Source organism: Macrotis lagotis, chromosome 6, assembly GCF_037893015.1.
Source record: "Macrotis lagotis isolate mMagLag1 chromosome 6, bilby.v1.9.chrom.fasta, whole genome shotgun sequence".
NCBI classification, from domain to species: domain Eukaryota; kingdom Metazoa; phylum Chordata; class Mammalia; order Peramelemorphia; family Peramelidae; genus Macrotis; species Macrotis lagotis.
The window spans coordinates 10,765,528-10,785,657 of record NC_133663.1 but is presented as its reverse complement, the minus strand read 5'-3'; the positions used below and the strand labels follow the sequence as shown (position 1 = coordinate 10,785,657).

The 20,130-nt window shown below is 42.4% G+C and overlaps 1 protein-coding gene across 12 annotated transcripts in view; it reads right to left on the bottom strand.

Annotated features, from left to right (window-relative positions):
• PASK (PAS domain containing serine/threonine kinase) overlaps window positions 1-20,130 on the bottom strand; it is an 82,103-nt gene that overhangs the window by 47,043 nt on the left and 14,930 nt on the right. For 9 of the 12 annotated variants that reach the window (XR_012469296.1, XR_012469295.1, XM_074190706.1 and 6 more), the window contains exons 3-7: window positions 10,071-10,300; window positions 8,988-9,155; window positions 7,392-7,532; window positions 6,177-6,311; window positions 5,121-5,381 (exon numbers count right to left, since the gene is read on the bottom strand). Coding sequence is in view for 10 of the 12 variants with exons in the window: in XM_074190706.1 (XP_074046807.1) it covers window positions 5,121-5,381; window positions 6,177-6,311; window positions 7,392-7,532; window positions 8,988-9,155; window positions 10,071-10,300 (935 nt within the window). In the remaining 2 variants the exon portion in view is untranslated. The remainder of the gene's footprint in view (window positions 1-5,120; window positions 5,382-6,176; window positions 6,312-7,391; window positions 7,533-8,987; window positions 9,156-10,070; window positions 10,301-20,130) is intronic. The other 3 variants (XM_074190709.1, XM_074190713.1, XM_074190712.1) reach the window with 3 other exon arrangements.

Here is a 20,130-nt window from a genome sequence, read left to right as displayed (position 1 = left end):
AAAAATGTACATACCCTTTGATCCAGCAATACCACTACTGGGTCTATACCCCAAAGAGATCATGAAAAAGGGTAAAATCATCACTTGTACAAAAATATTCATAGCAGCCCTGTTTGTGGTGGCAAAAAATTGGAAATTAAGTGAATGTCCTTCAGTTGTGGAATGGCTTAACAAACTGTGGTATATGTATGTCATGGAACACTATTGTTCTATTAGAAACTAGGAAGGATGGGAATTCAGGGAAGCCTGGAGGGATTTGCATGAACTGATGCTGAGTGAGATGAGCAGAACCGGAAAATCACTGTGCACCCTAACAGCATCATGGGGGTGATGATCAACCTTGATGGACTTGCCCATTCCCTCAGTGCAACAATCGGGGACAATTTGGGGCTGTCTACGATGGAGAATACCATCTGTATCCAGAGAAAGAACCATGGAGTTTGAACAAAGACCAAAGACTATTACCTTCAGTTCAGAAAAAAAAGCCATTATTATATTATGTAAATTTGCTATCTCTTTTACTTTATTTTTCTTCCTTAAGGATATGATTTCTCTCTCATCACATGCAACTTAGATCAATGTATATCATAGAAACAATAGAAAGACTAATAGACTGCCTTCTGTGGGGGGTGGGGGAGGGAAGCAAGAATAGGGGAAAATTGTAAAACTCAAAATAAATAAAATCTTTCTTTAAAAAAAAGAAAGAGAGGGGTGGCTAGGTGACGCAGTGGACGGAGCACCGGCCCTGAAGTCAGGAGTACCTGAGTTCAAATCCGGTCTCAGACACTTAATAATGACCTAGCTGTGTGGCCTTGGGCAAGCCACTTAACCCCATCTGCCTTGCAAAATCCTTAAAAAAAGAAAAGAAAAAGAAATGAAGGGGAAAGCTAAGAAACACAAAAAAGGACAGTTTTGAAAGATACAGGTAAAGCTTATTACATATTTTAAAAGAAAAGCAAGTTGTACATAAGAGAGATCTACAGTTTTCCTGGATAATCCTCTTTCTTTTCTACCATGTCTACAGAAATGCCTACTTTTGTGTATGTTAAACTCAAAATAAAAATAAAAATTTTAAATGCCCAGAAAGGAAGAAAAGGAAAGCTGGACAAAAAGACAGACAAGCAGGACAGCTGTAAAAGTTTAAAGTGCATTAAGCATATACTTCAAAGAAAAAGCAAGCTCAACCTAAGAAAATCTTGCAGTTTCAAATACAAGTTTCTTTTTTAAAGTTCTTCTTACATGAAAATGTTCATTTTATTTGATCTTTGTTAAATTCAGAATAATTCTTTTCTTTTAAAATGGAGCATATGGGGCGGAGCCAAGATGGTGACAAGAAGGGATCAAGTCTTAGGCGCTCTCTGATAAAACGTGAAACTAAGGACTCTAACTAAACTTTCAAGAGACAGAAGCCACAAAGGGACCCAGTGAGGCAGTTCTCCTACTCAAGGTAACCTGGAAAAGAGCAGAAAGGCTCTGCTCCCCGGGGTCAGAGGGCGGCCCACCAGAGGGGTGGCCCGCCAGAGCCAAAGAACTTCAGCCTCCCGGAGGCAACCCCAGGGTGCTGGGAGCCTCGGCTCACAGCAGCGGGGGAGTCTCCTGGGCTGCACCCTGGGGAGCACCGGGCACAAAGTGGGGGAACAGCGGGGGACCTCTGCCAGAGTGAGCACGTGGAGCCCAGCCCTCAGGGCACACAGCTAGCAGCATGATCTTTCCACAGCCCAGATCTGGAAACAGAAGCAGGCAGAGCCGGTAAACAGGAGCCCCCAGGGCATGAGCCCATTGCGCTGAGGGAGGGGAGTGAAGAGAGACTGCCTAGCTCTGTCCTCTGCCCCTGGCACAGGACTCTGGAGCTCTGACCACATTCAGATCCTGATCACAGTCTAGGCCCCCCCAATAGAACAGCAGGGCCCCCCCCACCTCAGCCCCGTGGCAGAGGGGGGAGCTTATGGTCATTCACAGACCAGGAGGGAGGACAGAGCCTCACACACTGAGACCCTTGTGGGAGTGTCTCAAAAGCTCAGGAAGCACCCCAAAACCAGGCCCAGGCTGGGAAAATGAGCAAGCCGAGAAACAAGAGGAAGACCATTGAGAAATATTTTGCAAATGAGCCCAAGAAGGATCAAAATACTCAGTCTGAAGATGAGGAAGCACAAGCTCCTGTATCTAAAGACTCCCAGAAAAAACAGAAATTGGGCTCAGGCTATGACAGAGCTCAAAAAAGACTTTGAAAATCAAATGAGGGAGTTAGAAGAAAAACTGGGAAAAGAAAGGAGAGAGATGCAGGAAAAACATGAAAATGAAGTCAGCAGCTTAGTCAAGGAAATCCAAAAAAATGCTGAAGAAAATAGCATGCTAAAAACCAGCTTAGGTCAAATGGATAGAACAGTTCAAAAAGTTATTGAGGAGAAGAATGCTTTAAAAAGCAAACTTGGCCAGATGGAAAAACAAATAAGAAAACTCTCTGAGGAGAACAAATCCTTCAGACAAAGAGTGTAACTCAGGGAGATTGATGAATTTACAAGAAACCAGGATTCATTACTATAAAACCAAAACAATGAAAAATTAGAAGAAAATGTGAAATATCTCATTGAAAAAACAACTGATATGGAAAACAGACTTAGGAAAGACAATTTAAAAATTATTGGAATACCTGAAAGTCATGATCAGGAAAAGAGCCTTGACATCATTTTCAAAGAATTACTACAGGAAAATTGCCCTGATATTCTAGAAGCAGAGGGCAAAATAGAAATGGAGAGAATCCACCGATCCCCCAGAGAAAGAGATCCCAAAAAACCAACCCCTAGGAATATTATAGCCAAGTTCTAGAACTCCCAAGTCAAAGAGAAAATATTACAAGCAGCCAGAAGGACACAGTTCAAATATTGTGGAGCTGCAGTCAGGATCACACAGGACTTAGCAGAAACTACATTGGAAGCTTGTAGGGCTTGGAATATAATATACTGGAAGGCAAAAGAGCTTAGAATGCAGCCAAGAATGAACTACCCAGCAAGGCTGAATGTCCTCTTCCAGGGAAAAAGATGGACTTTCAATGAACCAGGGGAATTTCAAATGTTCCTGTTGGAATGGCCAGAGCTGAACAGAAGGTTTGATCTTCAGATACAGGACTCGGGTGAAGCACAGAAGTGAAGGAAAGGGGGAAAATATGAGGGACTTAATGATGATGATGAACTGCATGTATTCCTGCATAGAAAAATGACACTGATAATACTCATATGAACCTTCTCAGTTAATAGAGCAGGTAGAGGGAGCTTTTATAGTTGGAGCACAGGGGAAAGCTGAATTTGAAGATAAAATATGGTGCAAAAATGGAGTCAATAGAAAAAAGGAAAATGTAATGGGAGAAAGAAAAAGGAGAGGGGGAATAGGCCAAGATATTTCATATAATAAAATTTTTTTCTTTATTACAATGAGCTATTGCAATGATATGGAAGGGGGGAGGCAAGGGGGAATGAGGGAACCTTTGCTCTCATCAGAGGTGGTTAGGAGAGGAAACAGCAAATATACTCAATGGGGTAGAGACATCTGGAGTAAGAAGGAGGGGGAAGCAGGGAAAAGGTGTGGGGATGTGAATAAAGGAGGAGAGGATGGACCATGGCGGGAGAGTGGTCAGATATAACACATTTTCTTTTATATTTTTTGCAAGGGGCTGGGATTGGAAGGCCTGTCCAGGACCATAGGGCCAGGTGGATGCTGGGTCTAAGGGGTGGTAAGGGGGCTCAGGGCCTCTTGGCCCCAGGACCAGGGATCTGTCTGCTGCGCCACTCAGCAACCCTACAGCAGAGTCAGAGTGAAAGGAGAGAGAAAATAGAGTACATGGTAGTGGAGAAATAAGAAAGGAGGGAGTTGCAATCAGCAATGGCAATGGTGGAAAAATATGGAAGTAACTTTTGTAATGGACTTACCATAAAGAATGTGATCCACCCATGAAAAAAGTAAAGTAAAATAACATAACATAACATAACATAACATAAAATAAAATAAAATAAAATAAAATAAAATAAAATAAAATAAAATAAAATAAATAAAATAAAATAAAATAAAATAAAATAAAATAAAATAAAATAAAATAAAATGGAGCATATTAGGGCAGCTAGGTGGCCCAGTGGATAGAGCACTGGCTCTGGAGTTAGGAGGACCTGCATTCAAATTCATCCTCAGATTCTTAATACTTACTTAGCTGTGTGACCCTGAGCAAGTCACTTAACCCCATTGCCTTGCAAGAAAAAAATTAATAAATAAAAATAGAGCATATTTTGGGGGGAGAACACTCAAATAAAGCCTATCATCTTTGAGCCCAAAGCACCCTGCTTTTAGAGGGTTTTCTACCTGCTCTCCTGCCTCAAGTCTCTCCCCCACTCCAGGGAATCCAACACACTACTGACAAATTCACCCCATTTGAATGGCTCCCTGTTGCTTCTAGAGTAAAGAATTGACTCTTTCGGATCTTTTAAAATCTTTTACAACCTGGCCCCAACCTCCCTCCCCAGCCTCAATGGACTCTATTCCCCCATCATCTAGAGAGTGCTTAACCTGGTTTCTGACAGACAGTGGATGCTTCCTGTGTCTCCCCAGTTCCAGCCTGCATCTCTTTCAAATGCTCCACATCCCATCTGCCCAGTTACTGGCTGTCCTGCAGTCTGGAAGGCTCACCCTCCTCACCTCTGCCTCCTGGCTTCCCAGTGCAGCCCTCCCTCTCAAACAACCTAGAATGGAATAACTTGTCTTTATTTGCATTGGTTTTTCTTGTGTTCATTCTCTATCTACTGATGATGTGTGTACTCATCATCTCCCCTTTAGAAAGGAAACTTCTGCAGAGGAGGGGTTGCTTCCCCAGTACCTAGTACTGTACCTAGATGGCAGATGGCACTCAATAAATGCTTCTTGACTGACCAAAGTGACTGTTGCCAAGTGAAGTCTGAGCCCAGAGCAGTCAGGCTAGGCCAGGCTGGGCTGCAGCCAGTCTAGGAGAGTCAACTTAGGAAGTTGGGCATGCCCTTTCTCCCGAGTCAGACTTGTGGAGGGACCTTCTTGTTTGATACTCCTTGAACCATGCGGTCTCTCGGATGAGAGCAGATAGAAGGAACAAACAGACTCCCTACCTTTCCCAGCACCTCTACCTTTTCGTAACCAAACAGTGTTACAGCAAAGTTCTGGTTGATGCCATAGATGGTCCCATCGGGCTGAAGAATGATTAAGCCACTGATGGTGGTAAAAATCCAGATGGAAGCTGAGAAGATGTAGACTGAAGCCTCCACAGGACCCTCTTCTGCCTCATCTGGGACATCCATCCTCAGCTTTAAGCTCAGGGGGAAGGAGCTGCCATCTTTGGTTCTCCCTGTCAATCTCTGAATCCGTAGGTCCTGTTACAAGCCAAGACAGCTGGTTCAGAGCAGGTTCCCTCCCATCCTTCCTGGCCTCCCTCCTTATTCCAAGGGGAACCACATCTCCAGCTGGCTGGTCTCCAGGGACTTGCCTGTTAACTACCCCCCTGAGGACCAGAACTCTAGGTGGGCCTTTCTCTGTATCCACAGAAATGAAAGCACACAAGTAGGCACCTTCCTTTCTTACTTGCTTCTCATCAGGATTTCCCACCTTCCCTCGTCCCAAAGTAGTCCCCAGTAGTTAGGAGGATAGGAGACTAGAGCCCAAGAGAGTTCTGCATTCCAATTCTCCATTTTCCTCCCCTCAAGACCTAGTGAATAACATCCTACAAATAGCTACCTATTAAAAAAGGTGGAAAATAGGGCTTGAAACAGAAAAATCAGAAGACATATTTCTACAGGTAGATCCAGGGGACTTCAAAGAACAGTTAGCAGGTTCTAGGCCAGGTCACTCTTTTGTGTCCAGAACCAGCCCCACCCCATCCCCCCTTTCTCAGAATCAGTTCTTAAATATATAAAATAAAGTACAGAGGATCACAAAGGAAATCAATTATATTGAAATACAGTTATCAAAATATTTTTTAAAACAAATTCATGGGCCCAAGATTAAAAGTTCCTGCTTTATATCTACAAATTCCAACAATTCTACACCAGAATCCCTAAGCTTAAGTGTCACAAAATAGAGTCTGTGCCTCTTTGAAAGAATTTGTTTCTAGTTCAATCAAAGTCACAGGAGAAAGGGCTCTGTTAGGCAGCTACTCTAGCAGCTCATACCTTTGTGACCCGCTGGCCAGGGGGAGGCAGATGCAGAGAAGGAATCAAGTCCAAGATTCCTTTTTCAATCACTTCTTCCAAGGACAAATAACCGAAGAGTTGAGTAAAAAGACTGTCACATGATATTACCTTGCCCTTAGAGGAAAAAATACACATGGTCACTTTAGTATGAAATACACCAAGATAAGAACTAGTTGTCCCCCTTTCAGTTTAACCAAACCTCAGGGTTTGGAGGGTAAGACAAATAAGTTAAAGCTGCCTCTGTTTTAGGAGTCAGAGGATCTAAAACCTGGTCACTTTTTTTTAGGGTTTTTTTGCAAGGCAATGGGGTTAAGTGGCTTGTCCAAGGCCACACAGCTAAGTAATGATGAAGTGTCTGAGGCCGGATTTGAACTCAGGTCCTCCTGACTCCAAGGCCAGTGTTCTATCCACTGCACCACCTAGCCGCCCCAAAGCTGGTCACTTTTAAAAAAAATTCCAACTTTCTCCATCTACAAAAGAAATGATCAAAAATCTAACATTTCAGAGTTCATTTCTCATTTAGATGGAGATCACAACCTTTTTCCAAATGGGCTTCTTAGATGTATATTTATCTCTTTGGTCAAACTGATTAATGTATATGAAAGTTCCATTGTGAGAACTACCTTTCACCAGTTTTAACAACACCCCATCTATCACTTCATAGATAAACCAGAGGGAACTGGAAGAAGTGCATAAAAGATCAGTGACTTCTCTGGATTTAGGCAGACCCCTGACCCAGGACTCATATACCTACAACACCAGGTGACATCTTACAATATATAATGATAATGAAAATATGTCCATCTTCTTCGGGTAGTTAGATGGCACAGTGCCTAAAGCACCAAGCCTAGAGTCAGAAAAACCTGAAAGACCTGAGTTCAAATCTAGCCTCAGATACTGAGGCTGAAAGACCTTGGGGAAGCCACTTAACCCTTTTGCCTTAGTTTCCTCATTTGTAAAATGAACTAGAGAAGGAAAAGGCCAAACAATTCAGTGTTTCTGCCAAGAAAACACTAAATGGGGGTCCTGAAGAGTTGGCATTTCACATATAACAGGCATTGGGCTGGCTAGTTTTGCTTCATTTCCCCTAAATGTGTAATTGGGAGGCATGGTTTTTGAAGAGGGTAAAAAACCTAGGTGAAGATAGAATGACCTAAATGATATTTAATGTTGAAAACTGAGAAACAAACTTACATCACCCTGGAAAGTGACCCAAACTGTGAATCTCTCCACGGGGTCCAGCAAAATGACACAGCAAGGGGAGCTGTCATTTTTCATATTCTTCATCCAGATGGAAACAGGAATCTTCTCCTTGTTGGAGCACACAATGTCCACCTGGGAACAGGGCCAGGATCAGAATCCCTCCACAAAACCCACAGCAGCAGCCAATCCAGGGAAGATAAGCCCACTTCTAATCAGATCTCTGGCATCCCACTTTAGGGCTCCTGTCATCCTGCCAGAGCTTTCTGGCATTCTCGCTGTTACAAGTCAAAGATCCTTTCAATTCCTTTCAAATTCAAATCGGAATGATCATAAGGAAAATGACCTCCCTTCAAGATTGGGAGAACAGGACTCTCTAGCCACCTGGCAGTGGCTGAGGCTGGTTCTGGAATGCCCGAGGCTTCCAGCCAAGGAAGGCCCGCCAGATCCAGGCTGGATGAGACATTAGAAAAGGATTTTTAAGGGAGAATAAGAAAAATCAAACTACTTTTTCTTCTTTACCTATTTGATGCTTCCAGAAAAGAAAAAAAAAAAGTCTATTACTTCTTAAAATTACTATTCACATAATTATAGGTGCTATTTTTTTTACCTTATTTCTCTTTCTCAAGAATTAACCCCATGAATTAATCTACCCAAATGCCTCAAATTAAAGTCACAAATTGTCAAAGCTATCATCACCTTTGATCCTCACAGCACCACTATGATTATGCCTGTTTTAGAAAGAGGAAACTGAGGCAGGCAGAGGGGATGGAGTTTGTCCAGGTTCACAGAGCTACTGAGTATTTGAGGTCAGATCTGAAACCTCTCCACCAAGGGCATGAGATCAAACCTGGATTGGGTGCCTTTGGACAAGAAGAGCAGACATTTCAGCTCTTTTGGGACCCTATCTAGGATTCCATTTCCTATGGGTCCTCAGAATCCCTTCAAGGGCTAAAACTCTGATTCTGCATTCCCTCTGGAGGTCCTGGGAATAACACGAAGTATCACGAGTGACCAGAATTCTGAGGAGGAGCCTCCCTGGAGGGAGCATCCAAGCCCACCCAGCCTCCATGTCTTTCCAGCTCCCACTGTGCTAGTATGACCCTTGATATGATAATAAAGTAACACAGGAAGAAAACTGAAATAGAAACTGTTTAAATATTTTTTTCATTCTTGACATAGTTTTTAATTTATTTACTTTATTTGTGTTCACTTCACACTTTATGTGGACAGATACATTTGGAGAATTTAGATTTCAACTATTCTAATCTTGCCTCCAACTTCCATCACAATCTAGGCATGTCCAAGTATGTTATACAGTGAAAAAGGACTCCCACCAAAAGTAGGTGTTCAGGAGAGCGTATTTTTCCATGGCTTAAAGGTTTATTTAATCAAAGGAATTTGCCAAGTAAACTCTGGATAGGAAAAATATATATGGAAATGCTAACTTTAAGGACTGGAACAATGATAAATTTTGAAAGCTGACACAAATCAAGATGGGCTCGATCGAGGCAAAATCCAAAAGGCCCATGTCAGGGATCTAGAAAGGCCCAGTTTTCAAGGTATCACCCACAGGAATGTCTCACTCACCACTGTTCCAAAAGCAATGATATTTTGTTCCTCCTCTTCAGCCTCCTTAAATAACGCCTCTATGACTGAAGTGCTGGCTTTAGAAAAGAGCAGCGACAACTTCTGGCCAATCAGCTCTTTGTCACAATACCCAAGGAGCTCACAAGCTCGATTATTGACAACAAGGATCTGAAGGGAAGGAGCAGGGAGGAAACACAAAGTGATCCCCCAAGGGTCAAATCCTGAGGCCATCAGCTCCCTCCTCATAAACCCCCCCCAGAAGGCTCCTGGCTTTACAGCTCTAGGAAGTGTGGCTCCCCTTCCCCATACACAACTTCACATCTCCTAGCCTCCCTCCAGATCAGACTCCAAAAAAGAAATTGTGATAAAAACTACATTACTTCATCCAGTCCTTGAACTACAGACATTCTTCTCTGAAACTAAAACTGGAAAATAGAACCAGCAGCTTCCCTCCTCTGGTAAGGTGGGCCACAAAACTGAAGTTGCCATGGCAATCACAGGCAGGACTCGAAAGTCAATAAATCTAAGAGCTTTTTAGGGCTGAATTAATTAAATGTTTAACCAAATATAGCCTTCGAATGACATTGTAAACATCCAAATTGCTCTTGGTAGGGAAAAAAAAGGTTCCCTACCCTTTCTAAGCAAATGTATTTAGAGAATGGAAACATTTTAAATTCATTTTTCTCAAAACTTGGCTCAGGGTTAAGGAGATAATGTGAAATGGGAATCTCTCTTGAATCTATAGATTTATACATCAGTGTAATATTCCCTCTATCAACATTAAGCATTTAGAAGACAGTCCTGGAGAATTATATGAAAAATTCTTTATCCTTCAGTCAAATATGGTGAAGAGTGAAAAATCCAGTTCTATGATCTAACCTCACCTTCATTCGGATTTAAGTCTTATTATTTTACAAAGACAGACGCAAGTAATTTGTCCTCAGACTCCTGAACAAGCACACATATTCCCCTTTGAACATGATCTAAAGCACTGACACAAAGGTATTTCTATGTTTCCATGGGGGAATGGGGGAGCAGGAGGAGAGGAGAGAAGAGAGTGATTAGCACCCAAGTTAATCCTACCTTCATTGTCTTCAGATCCACTACAAATATGGCTTTATTTGGGAAATACACAGATGAGGCCTGAGAGTGAGTGGATGACCTCGCAGTGAAGTTAGTCTGTAAGGAGGAATGGGAGTGGGCATGTAAGGTACTGGACACTTCAGGACCTGTGTGGAACATGATGCTGAACCCATTTGCACAAATATTTTGGGCAGTCAGTGAAGACAAGCAATAGGCATTCCATCTGTCTTCTGAAAAGGAAAAGAAAGGGAAGGGTCAGAGTTTCTGCAGCTGCTAAGAATCAGGGAGGGTTTTTTAATTCTCTCCCTTCTTCCCCTGCCTTTTTCCTCCACTGAGAACAAAAGAAAAACAAACATTCCTAGTTAAGCCAAATCAACTTCCTCTGGGTCCATGGATCACCTCCATCAGGAGTTGGTAGCCTGCTTCAACCCAGTTCTATGGGACTCTGAGCCAAACTCCTAACTAAAACTTGTCTTCATTGTCTAAACTGTTCTCCTAATTTTGTTCACTTTACTCTACATCCATTCATACCAGTCCTTCCAGGTTACTCTGAAACAATCCCTTCATCATTTCTTACAGTACAAATGCATTCCATCCTATTCATATACCTTAATTTGGTCAGCTATTCCCCAACTCAGGGGAACCCTCTGAAATTCCCATTCTTTGCCACTTCAAAAAGAGCTAGGATGAATTCTTCCCTTAACCTTTTTGTTGTTCAGTCATTTCAGTTTTGTCCAACTCTTCAGGACCCCATTTGGGACTTTCTTGGCAGAGATCCTGAGATGGTTTTCCATTCCCTTCTCCAGCTCATTTTACAGATGAGGAAACTGAGTCATTTAGGATAAATGGCTTTGCCCAGGATATATCACAGCTAGTAAATGTCTGAGACCAGATTAGAACTCAGAAGGATGAGTCTTCCATTCCAGGCTCCAGGCCAGAGCTCTATCCATTTCACCATCTTGCTACCCTTTACCTGCCTTCCCTCTAATTCTCCCCTATCTTCCTCATATTTCTGTACCTAGCTTTGTATTTGTTATTCTTCCTTTGACAGGCTGAGATAAGAGGGAAGTTCAAGGCTCAACCATTCTCTCTCAGCATGTACAAATGTCTCCTTGTATATTCCACTGCTCCTTTCCCTTTCCCCTCTAGTATATTCTTCTTCCCCCAGTCCCCTTCCCTTCTTCTCTTAAGACCATCAAGATAGAGATGACTCATTCCTAGGCTTTGGATAATTGGACTCATTCTATGGCCCCTGAGGTTAGGATTCAAAGGAGATATACATATCTCCCCATATTTGAATGTAAGCAAATTATCACTGTTTAGTCCTTTATCATCATTTATTCATTTACTTTTTTGTTTCTCTTAACTACTACTATTTGAATTTCACGGTTTCTATGCAGCTCTGGTCTTTTCATCAAAAATGTTTATAAGTTTCCTATTTCATTAAAAATTCATTTTTGGGGGCGGCTAGGTGGCGTAGTGGATAAAGCACCGGCCCTGGAGTCAGGAGTACCTGGGTTCAAATCCGGTCTCAGACACTTAATCATTACCTAGCTGTGTGGCCTTGGGCAAGTCACTTAACCCCATTTGCCTTGCAAAAAAAACTAAAAAAAAAAAATTCATTTTTTTCCTCTAGGACTCTACTCAGCTTTTCTGGGTAAGTTACTCTTGGGTGTGAGTGTGCCCCAAGCTCTCTGCTCTTTTCTAAGAGTTGCTGCTAAGTCATGTGTGATCTAGACTGTGGCTCCTCAGGACTCGAATTCTTTCTTTCTGACTGCTTGCAGTATTTTTTCATTGATCTGGCTGGATTTTCCTAGAATTTTCACTTTGGGGTAATGTTCACAACCTGAATTCTATTTGCACTTTGCATTCTAGTTCTGAGAGCTAAGTGCCGTATTTCCCTATATAGAAGATGTACCTTAATTTGAGGGCCCAAAATTTGGAAAAAAATGTATTACATAGTTATTGAACTCGGGTTTTATTCATCATGAAATTCCAGAACCTTCTGCTCACAATTTTCAGGCATCTTTTGGACAAGTCTGGGGTGTGGACACATGCTTAGTCCATTCTGTTTCATGAACCTGAAGCTCCCCTTGTCTGCTCCTTGGAAATCAGTCACTTCTTTTTCATCAGCTATTCTTCTGGCCTCCTGCTGAACCACCTTGGTGGACATAGGAATTCCAATGGCTCTTTGCTCTTCAATCCCTCTCTTCAATGCTCTCTCTAACTCGGGCCATTTGGTTGCCTTGCCTCTCACAGCCTTCTTCTGCTGGGACATTTTCAGTAAGGTTTCTTCTTCCCAGAGCCAGGCTCAGATTGTTTTCTCAAATGGAGGAGGATCAAACTGATGTTCAGTAGAACACTTTCCATTCACTTTTGCAAACTGGATCACTTTGAACTTACTTTAGCACTGAACAAAAATTTTTTCTGAGCCATTTCTGGGCAGAACATTGCAAAATGTCACCTAATATACTGGTAACAAATACAAAATGATGAGCGCAAAGTTAACAAGCACGAAAAAGTGGGAAATGCAAATCAAAAAATCTACAACCACCGTATAAGTCATTCCCAGTTTAGATCCCAAATTTTTTGAAAAAGGGCACATCTTATACATGTAGAAATGCATTTCTTGAAACATGATGTCTAAGCAATTTTTAAAGACTTATGATGGAAAATACCATACATATCCAGAGAAGGAACTGTGGAGTTTAAATGAAGACCAAAACTTATTATCTTCAATTCTTAAAAATTGTTTCATGTATTATGTCATTTTTTCCTAATGTTTTTCTTTCTTGCATTTATATTTGATTCTTCTCTCAGAATATGATCAATATGGATCTATTGTTTATCAGTTAGAAATGTAATGCCTATATCAGATTGCTTTCTATCAGGAAGAGGGGGAGGAAAGGGAGGGAGGGAGAAAAAATGTAAAACCCAAAACCATGAAAAAACAATGATTGGTTAAAACTACCATCACATGTAGTTGGAAAAAAACAAATAAAGAAAATATTTTTTTAAAGAATAGGAAAAAAGAAATATGATGTCAACAATTTTTTTTAAGCCATGGCTTTTGGATAATTTAATGATTCTTAAATTTTAAATCCTTGGTGTTTTCCAGGTCGGCTGTTTTTACCCTAAGATAACTTACAAGGTTTTTTTTAACTTTAATATTTCTTTTTGTCTCATGGAGCCTTTGAATTTTCTTTGATCCATTCCAATTTTTGGACCTCTGTTATTTGGGAAATTCTTTCTTCCATAGCTCTCATTTCTTTTCCAATTTTTTTCTTAAGTGCTCTTGGAGAGTGACCTTATTCTGACTGTACTTTCCATCTCCTGCTGTGCATATGCTCTGAGGGAAGAGAAAGAGGAAAGTGGGTTGAGAGCAGCACTTCCATCTTCTGCTGTGGCAGATTCAACTTCCATCTCCTGCCTAGTCTCCAGCCTTCAGAGGGAAGAGAAAAGATGAAACAGAGCCTTCCATAAGACTCTTTCATCTCAGTCTGCACTGGGAAGAATGGTGCCTTCCATACAATGATGAACATACTCAATCACACCTTAAACTTCTCAGTGATTCTGAACCCCTACTGGTCATCAACCAAACTGCCTTCCCTACCCCCAGTTGCTTATTCCCACCCCCTCAACCTTCTCACCCCAAATCCCAGCTAAATGCCACCACTGCTTCTACTGTGTCCTCTGGATTGCCTGTTATACAAATTTGCCTTCATCTTAAATCTTTTCCTCTCCATCTTCTAACAACAAGCTCTATCTGCCACTCTCTGACCATAGTACTGGTGGCCAGTCCTCCTATTATCACTCAGTAATCTCTCCTCCTATGAGGTTCAGGCAATCCCTACCTAGCACCCAATCAAAGTCCTAGTAGCTGGTGCCTACAGACATCCAGGTTACTGTCCTTCCTTCCTCAACAATTTCAGTACCTGCTTCACAATTTTTCTCTCCTCCTCCACTCCTGCCCTTATAGTAGTGACTATCAACAGATATACAAACAAACACCCTAACTCATTCAGTTGCTCAACCTACTTACATCCCATGAACTGCTCCTTCATACCATTTCAAAGCCATATACATAGATGGTCTTTGATCTTGCCATCACCCACAAATGCACCATCTCCAAAATCCCCTATCTGATCATAATCTATTGTTTTCTACTTATTGCTCTGTCTTCCCCTTATCAAACCCTTAATCTTTATTCACATCATGACTTCAAATCCCCTAACCTCTTAGTGCTTCCCGAGCCCATCACCCTGCGCTAGCCACTCTCTCTTCACCTCCCCATCTTGAGTTCTTAGGAAATCAGTTCAATTCTACACCATTCTCTTGAGTCTCTCATTCCCTTTTCTTTTCACTAATTGCATCCAGCCAAGCTTCAGCTTTGGATCACCTCCACCATCCATCACCTCCCCTCCAACAGACAAGCTGCTGACAAACGTAGAGAAAAATCATGTAACCACTTTGGCCCACTGTAAATTTGTTCACAATGTTAGGGAATCCTACAATATACCTCCCTGTTCAACTCATTATCCTGATCCATATCTGCTCTTCCAACCTTCTCATTCCTTCTCATATCTCCTATGGTTCCCCCTATCCCTACCCTCTCAGCTGAGAGCATCACCATATATTATACAAAAAAAACTGAGGCCATTCACTGGGAATTCTCTCTTCACTCTTTTTCATCTACCTTCTACCATTACCTCCTTCACCTGTCTCACATGAAGAACTGGCCTTACTGCTTACCAAGGCAAAGCTCTCTGCATAAGCAATACCATTCCAAGCCATCTCCTCCAACAGACTGGTCTACCATTCCCCCTCTTTCATTTATTTTCATTGCTCCCTCTACTGGCTCTTTCTCTACTGACTACAGGCATGCCCATGTCTCACTTGATCCTTCCATCCCTGCTATCATTGTCCTTTAGTTTCCCTTTATGGCTAAACTCAAGAAAGTCAATAGATGCCTCTACTTTCCCTCTTCACACTCACTCAACTCCCTACAAACCGGTTTTTTTTACCTCATCATTCCAACAAAAGTGCCTTCTCCAAAGTTATCAATGATTTCAAGTCAAATCCAATGGCCTTTTTTCAGTCCTCCCCCTTCTTGACCTCTCTGCAGCCTTTGACATAGTTAATCTCTCTCTCTCTCTCTCTCTCTCTCTCCTCCTCCTCCTCTCCTCTCTCTCTCTCCCTTTTCCTATCTTCTCTCTCTCTTCCTCTCCTCTTTTCTTTCTGTCTCTCTATCTCTGCATTTCTGTCTCTGTCTCTCCTCTCCTCTCTCTTTTCCTATCTTCTCTCTCTCTTCCTCTCTTTTCTCTCTATCTCTATCTCTGCATTTCTCTCTCCTCCTTCTCCTCTCCTCTTTCTCTCTCCCTTTTCCTATCTTCTCTTTCTTCCTCTCCTTTTCTTTCTCTATCTCTGCATTTCTGTCTCTGTCTCTCTCCGTCTCCCTCTCTCTCTCTCCGTCTCCCTCTCTCTCTCTCACTCTCACTCTCCTGGTTCTCCCCTAACCTATCCAATCTAACTGAAGGTGTCTATCCCAGGCCCACTTCTCTTGCCTTTCTACAGAACTTAACCTGCTGATCTCATCAGCTGCCATAGATTTAATCACCATTGCTTTTTTTGGTTTTTGCAAGGCAAATGGGTCAAGTGACTTTCCCAAGGTCACCCAACTAAGTATTAAGTGTCTGAGGCCAAATTTGAATTCGGGTCCTCCTGACTCCAGAGCTGCTGCTCATCCACTGTGTCACAGAGCTACCCCCTTTAATTCACATTTCTATACAATATTCTCAAACCTATCTATCCTACTCCTAAGTCATCTCTTGACCTTAAGTCTCGTGTCTTGAACTGCCTTTCAGATAGCTTGAACAGGATGTCCAGAAGAAACCATAAATTTAACATGCCCAAAACAGAATTCATTCCTTTCCCCCTAACTCTTCTCCCCCACCTTCTACCTTCCCTATTACCATAGGGGGCAGCATCACTCAACCTCAGGCTGAAACACCCAGGGATCATCTTTGACTCCTATTTCTCACCCCCATATCCAAGCTGTTGCCAAGGCTTGTGATTTCAGCTTTGCATCTCTCAAATACACCCCCTTTCCTGACACTGTCCCCAGTGCAGTGTAGACCTTCATCACCTCATGCCTGTACTATGCTGTAGTCACTGGTGGGTCTACCTGCCCCAAGGCTCTCCTAACTTCAATCCATCCTCCATTCAGCCACTAAAGGGAGTTACCGCTGACCATGTCACTCCCCCACTCAAAAAATTCAAGTGGCACCCAACTGTCTCAAGGAACAAATATAAAATCAAAGTCCCTCATAATTCCTACTCCTTCATTCTTCTTACACCTTACTACCTAACAGAAACTCTTCAATCCAGTGACTGGCCTTCTGGCTATTCAGAACAAGACACTCCATCTCTTGTTCTGAGCATTCTCTCTGCTGTGCCTCATGTCTGAAGCACTCTCCCTCCTCTGCTCCAACTACCAACCTCCCTGGATTCTTTTAAATTCCAACTAAAATCTCATCTTCTATAGGAAGCCTTTCCTGGCTCTTCATTCCAGTACCCTCCCTCTTTTAATTGCTTATGCTTTGTAGATAAACAAAGGGGTAGCTAGGTGGCGCAGTGGAAAAAGCACCAAGAGGACCTGGCTTCAAATCCAGCCTCAGACATTTATTGGCTGTGTGATCTTGGGCAAGTCACTTAACCGTGACTGGCTCACATCCAGAGTCATCTGTAGTCATCCTGGTCTGTATCTGGCCCCTAGACGCAGATGGCTCCGGAAAAGTAAGGCTGGTGACGTAGCATAGCCCCCTCTCACTCCAATTCAAGCCACCTGCATGTCATGGCATCACCTCCCTGACGTCAGAGTCTTCTTTGAAAAGGACAAACAGCAACAACTATGCCCTCTACAACCTGCTGGTGGATATATTACTCTATAAACTTGAGAGCAGGAACTGCAGGGCTGAGAACATAGTTGTGCTTAATATGTATTGGACTGGCTGTTTCTGGCAGAAACTCTCATTGTATTTAGGTCCAACAACATTTTTCTCTGAGCTTTTGATGGTAACTGTTTTGGAATCATTCTCCTCTGGATTTGTCTTGAGCAGAACTGTCGCAAGAACTTGTGCTCAGATTGCTTTGTTGTTGGGGTTCACTCTTCCCTCTAGATTTCTGACTCCAGACCACATGTTAGAACAAGGCTCTGCCTATTGCTGGAGGGAAGGTCTGGGCTGGTCTCATCACTACTTTACTGGGGAACTGAACCTTGTGTTATTCTGGGTCTCAGGACCAGCTCAGGATGGGGACCTGCAGCCTCCAGTAGTCCCGCAATGGACTAATCCCAGCAAAAACTAATTGCTGCGCCATGTCTCTGTACCTACAAATGGAGCTGCTGCTGACTCCCTAGTAGTGAGCTACAAAGTCCTATTCATCCCAACAGAGCACAGCAGGCTTCCTTTCTCCAGTGTTGAGGTGGACCTGAAGATAGACCAGAGACCCTGCTCTACTCCTGGGATCTGGTACGCAGCCTAGAACCTTGGGTACAGGTCCTCTCCTTGATCCACCCTAGATCTGTGACTTGGGATTGGGTAGCAGCTGGCACAGCTGCCAGTTGGTGCCTGTTCCCACCTTCCTGTTGGAGTCTCAGGTGTCCTGGTATGAGCCTGGAACCTTCTCTCTCTGGGCATCTTTTAGGGTGCTCCTGATCCAAACCTGTCCCCAGAGTGTCTACAGACACCTATCTTGTCTTCTGCCACACACTCTGGCTTCAGATGGCCACATGGTCTATATTGGTTTGGCGGAGTGTTGGGGGGGTAAAGATGGGAGCTCAGCTGGATATCGTACAAATCTGCTGTTGGGGCTTTGTCTTTCAAGTTTGGCTAGATTATCAAGTTAGATTTAACTGATACCTTTTATTTTTTTTAATTAGATTGAATTGATGTCTTTCATTTTTACAGTTATCACCCTTTTCCCTTGTTGTCTCCCCCTCCTGAGAGTCTCTATCCTATAATACTGTTTTTTTTTGGGGGGGGGCAGTCAGGTGGCGGAGTGGATAAAGCATCAGCCCTGGAGTCAGGAGGACCTGAGTTCAAATCTGACCTCAGACATTTAATACTTACCTAGCTGTGTGACCTTGGGCAGGTCACTTAACCCTACTGCCTTGCCAAAAAAAAGACCAGGGTTTTTTTTTTTTTTGGTTTTAGGTGTTTTTCTTTTGCAAGGCAAACAGGGTTAAGTGGTTTGCCCAAAGCCACACAGCTAGGTCATTATTAAGTGTCTGAGACCGGATTTGAACCCAGGTACTCTTGACTCCAAGGCTGGTGCTTTATCCACTATGCCACCTAGCTGCCCCCAGTTTTCAAAATATATGAAACACAATCCAAAATCTTGCAAAAGGATCAAAGTATTAAATAATTTTGTGAAGATTGAAAAATTCATTCCAAGATTCAATTTTCTATGGATAGTGCTGAAAAAACAAAGTCCTGGAAACCTATCAGAATGGTGTCAAAAGTACCACCATCAATAATCCAGAACAGTCTGAAAACAATCCCCAGTTAGGGTTATGAAGTCACAACACATAGAGAAGCAGAAATGGCCTTGGACTCTGAGTTCAGGGACCTAAGTGTTCCTGGACCAAAGTCTTTCCTTTCTAAGCCTGTTACTCACCTGTATATGGATAACAAACCTCACAGGGTTGGTCGTGAGGAAAGTAATTTTGAAAGCAAACTTCTGTATTTTTATTTTTGACTGAATCTATCATTTCATCAGTTTAGGAAGGCGAGTAAAGAACTTCCTTTCCCAATAGACAATCTCTGCATTCACAGCTTGGGAACTGCCCGTGGCTGTGTCAGGAGTCTCCCACAAGGGTCTTCCAGTCTCACAGGTCTTGCTTCCTCTGCAAACCTGAGCAGTTTAGTCCTAATTCAACAAGCATTTATGAAGCACCTACTGGCACCAAGGTGGCATTGCATCTTCAGAGCATTCATAGAGCACATTCAATTTTGTAGACCTCTTTAGAAATATTATCTCATTTGATCCTCACAACACTGGGAGGGAAGGATTATTATCCTTATAATCCCAAGGATTATTTGCAAATGAGACCAAGGCAAACAACGGATAGTGACTTGAGAATAGTTATGTGACTTAAGAATGTGCTGGTCCTATAATTAAAAAACATGATTTCAAATCCAGGCTCGGACACCTCAACAAGTCATTTAACTGCTGTCTGCCTCAATGTTCTCATTTTTAAAATGGGGGTATTAATAGTACCTCCCTCCTAGAGTTGTTCTATAAAAACAAATGAGATAACAGATATAAAGCACTTTGAAAATCCTCATATACAAAGTAAAATATCAGCTATTATGATGGTGATGACTTGCCAAGTACTGTATTATCAACTGGAGATTCAAAAACCAAAAAGAAAATAGTTCCTATCATCATTTCATTCTGTGGTTCCTGTAAGCCAATTGTTAATAAGCCTGTAATCAACCAGCTAAGCAACAGTGCCTTCAATGTGTAGGAACTACAAATTAAACAGTCCCTCCCCTCATATTTACATGAGCAAAGTGAACATAAAGTCCTTTCAGGTTGGAGGGAGAGAAATAAGATGAGGAAGGTGCATCAGGAAAGGTCTGCCGCTAAATCTCCAATGGAGAGCATTCTCTGTAGGCTCATACTTTCTCCAGTTTGAGTCATCTGATCATTCTGCCTTCCTAGACCCTGAGAAAAACAGTCACCAAAGAGACCTTCTGAACAAGTCACTAATAAACACTCTGGATCTAGCCTTTCAACCAGGTCCAAATGACCAGTTGTCCATCCATCCAGCCCCCATGGCTTCCTCACCTAAAGGCCTGGTGAGACCAGATCTAGGTGAAACTACTTTGGCTTTTGCCAAGTTCCAGATGTTCTCAAACCATTTCTTCAAAATACTACTTATTTTCCTTCCATCAGTCTATACTTATCAATTTTCCAAAGTGACTCTCCACCTTCCCACTCCTTCCCTTGTCACTGAATGATCTTGCAAGTGTACCTTCTTTATATGGAACACTAT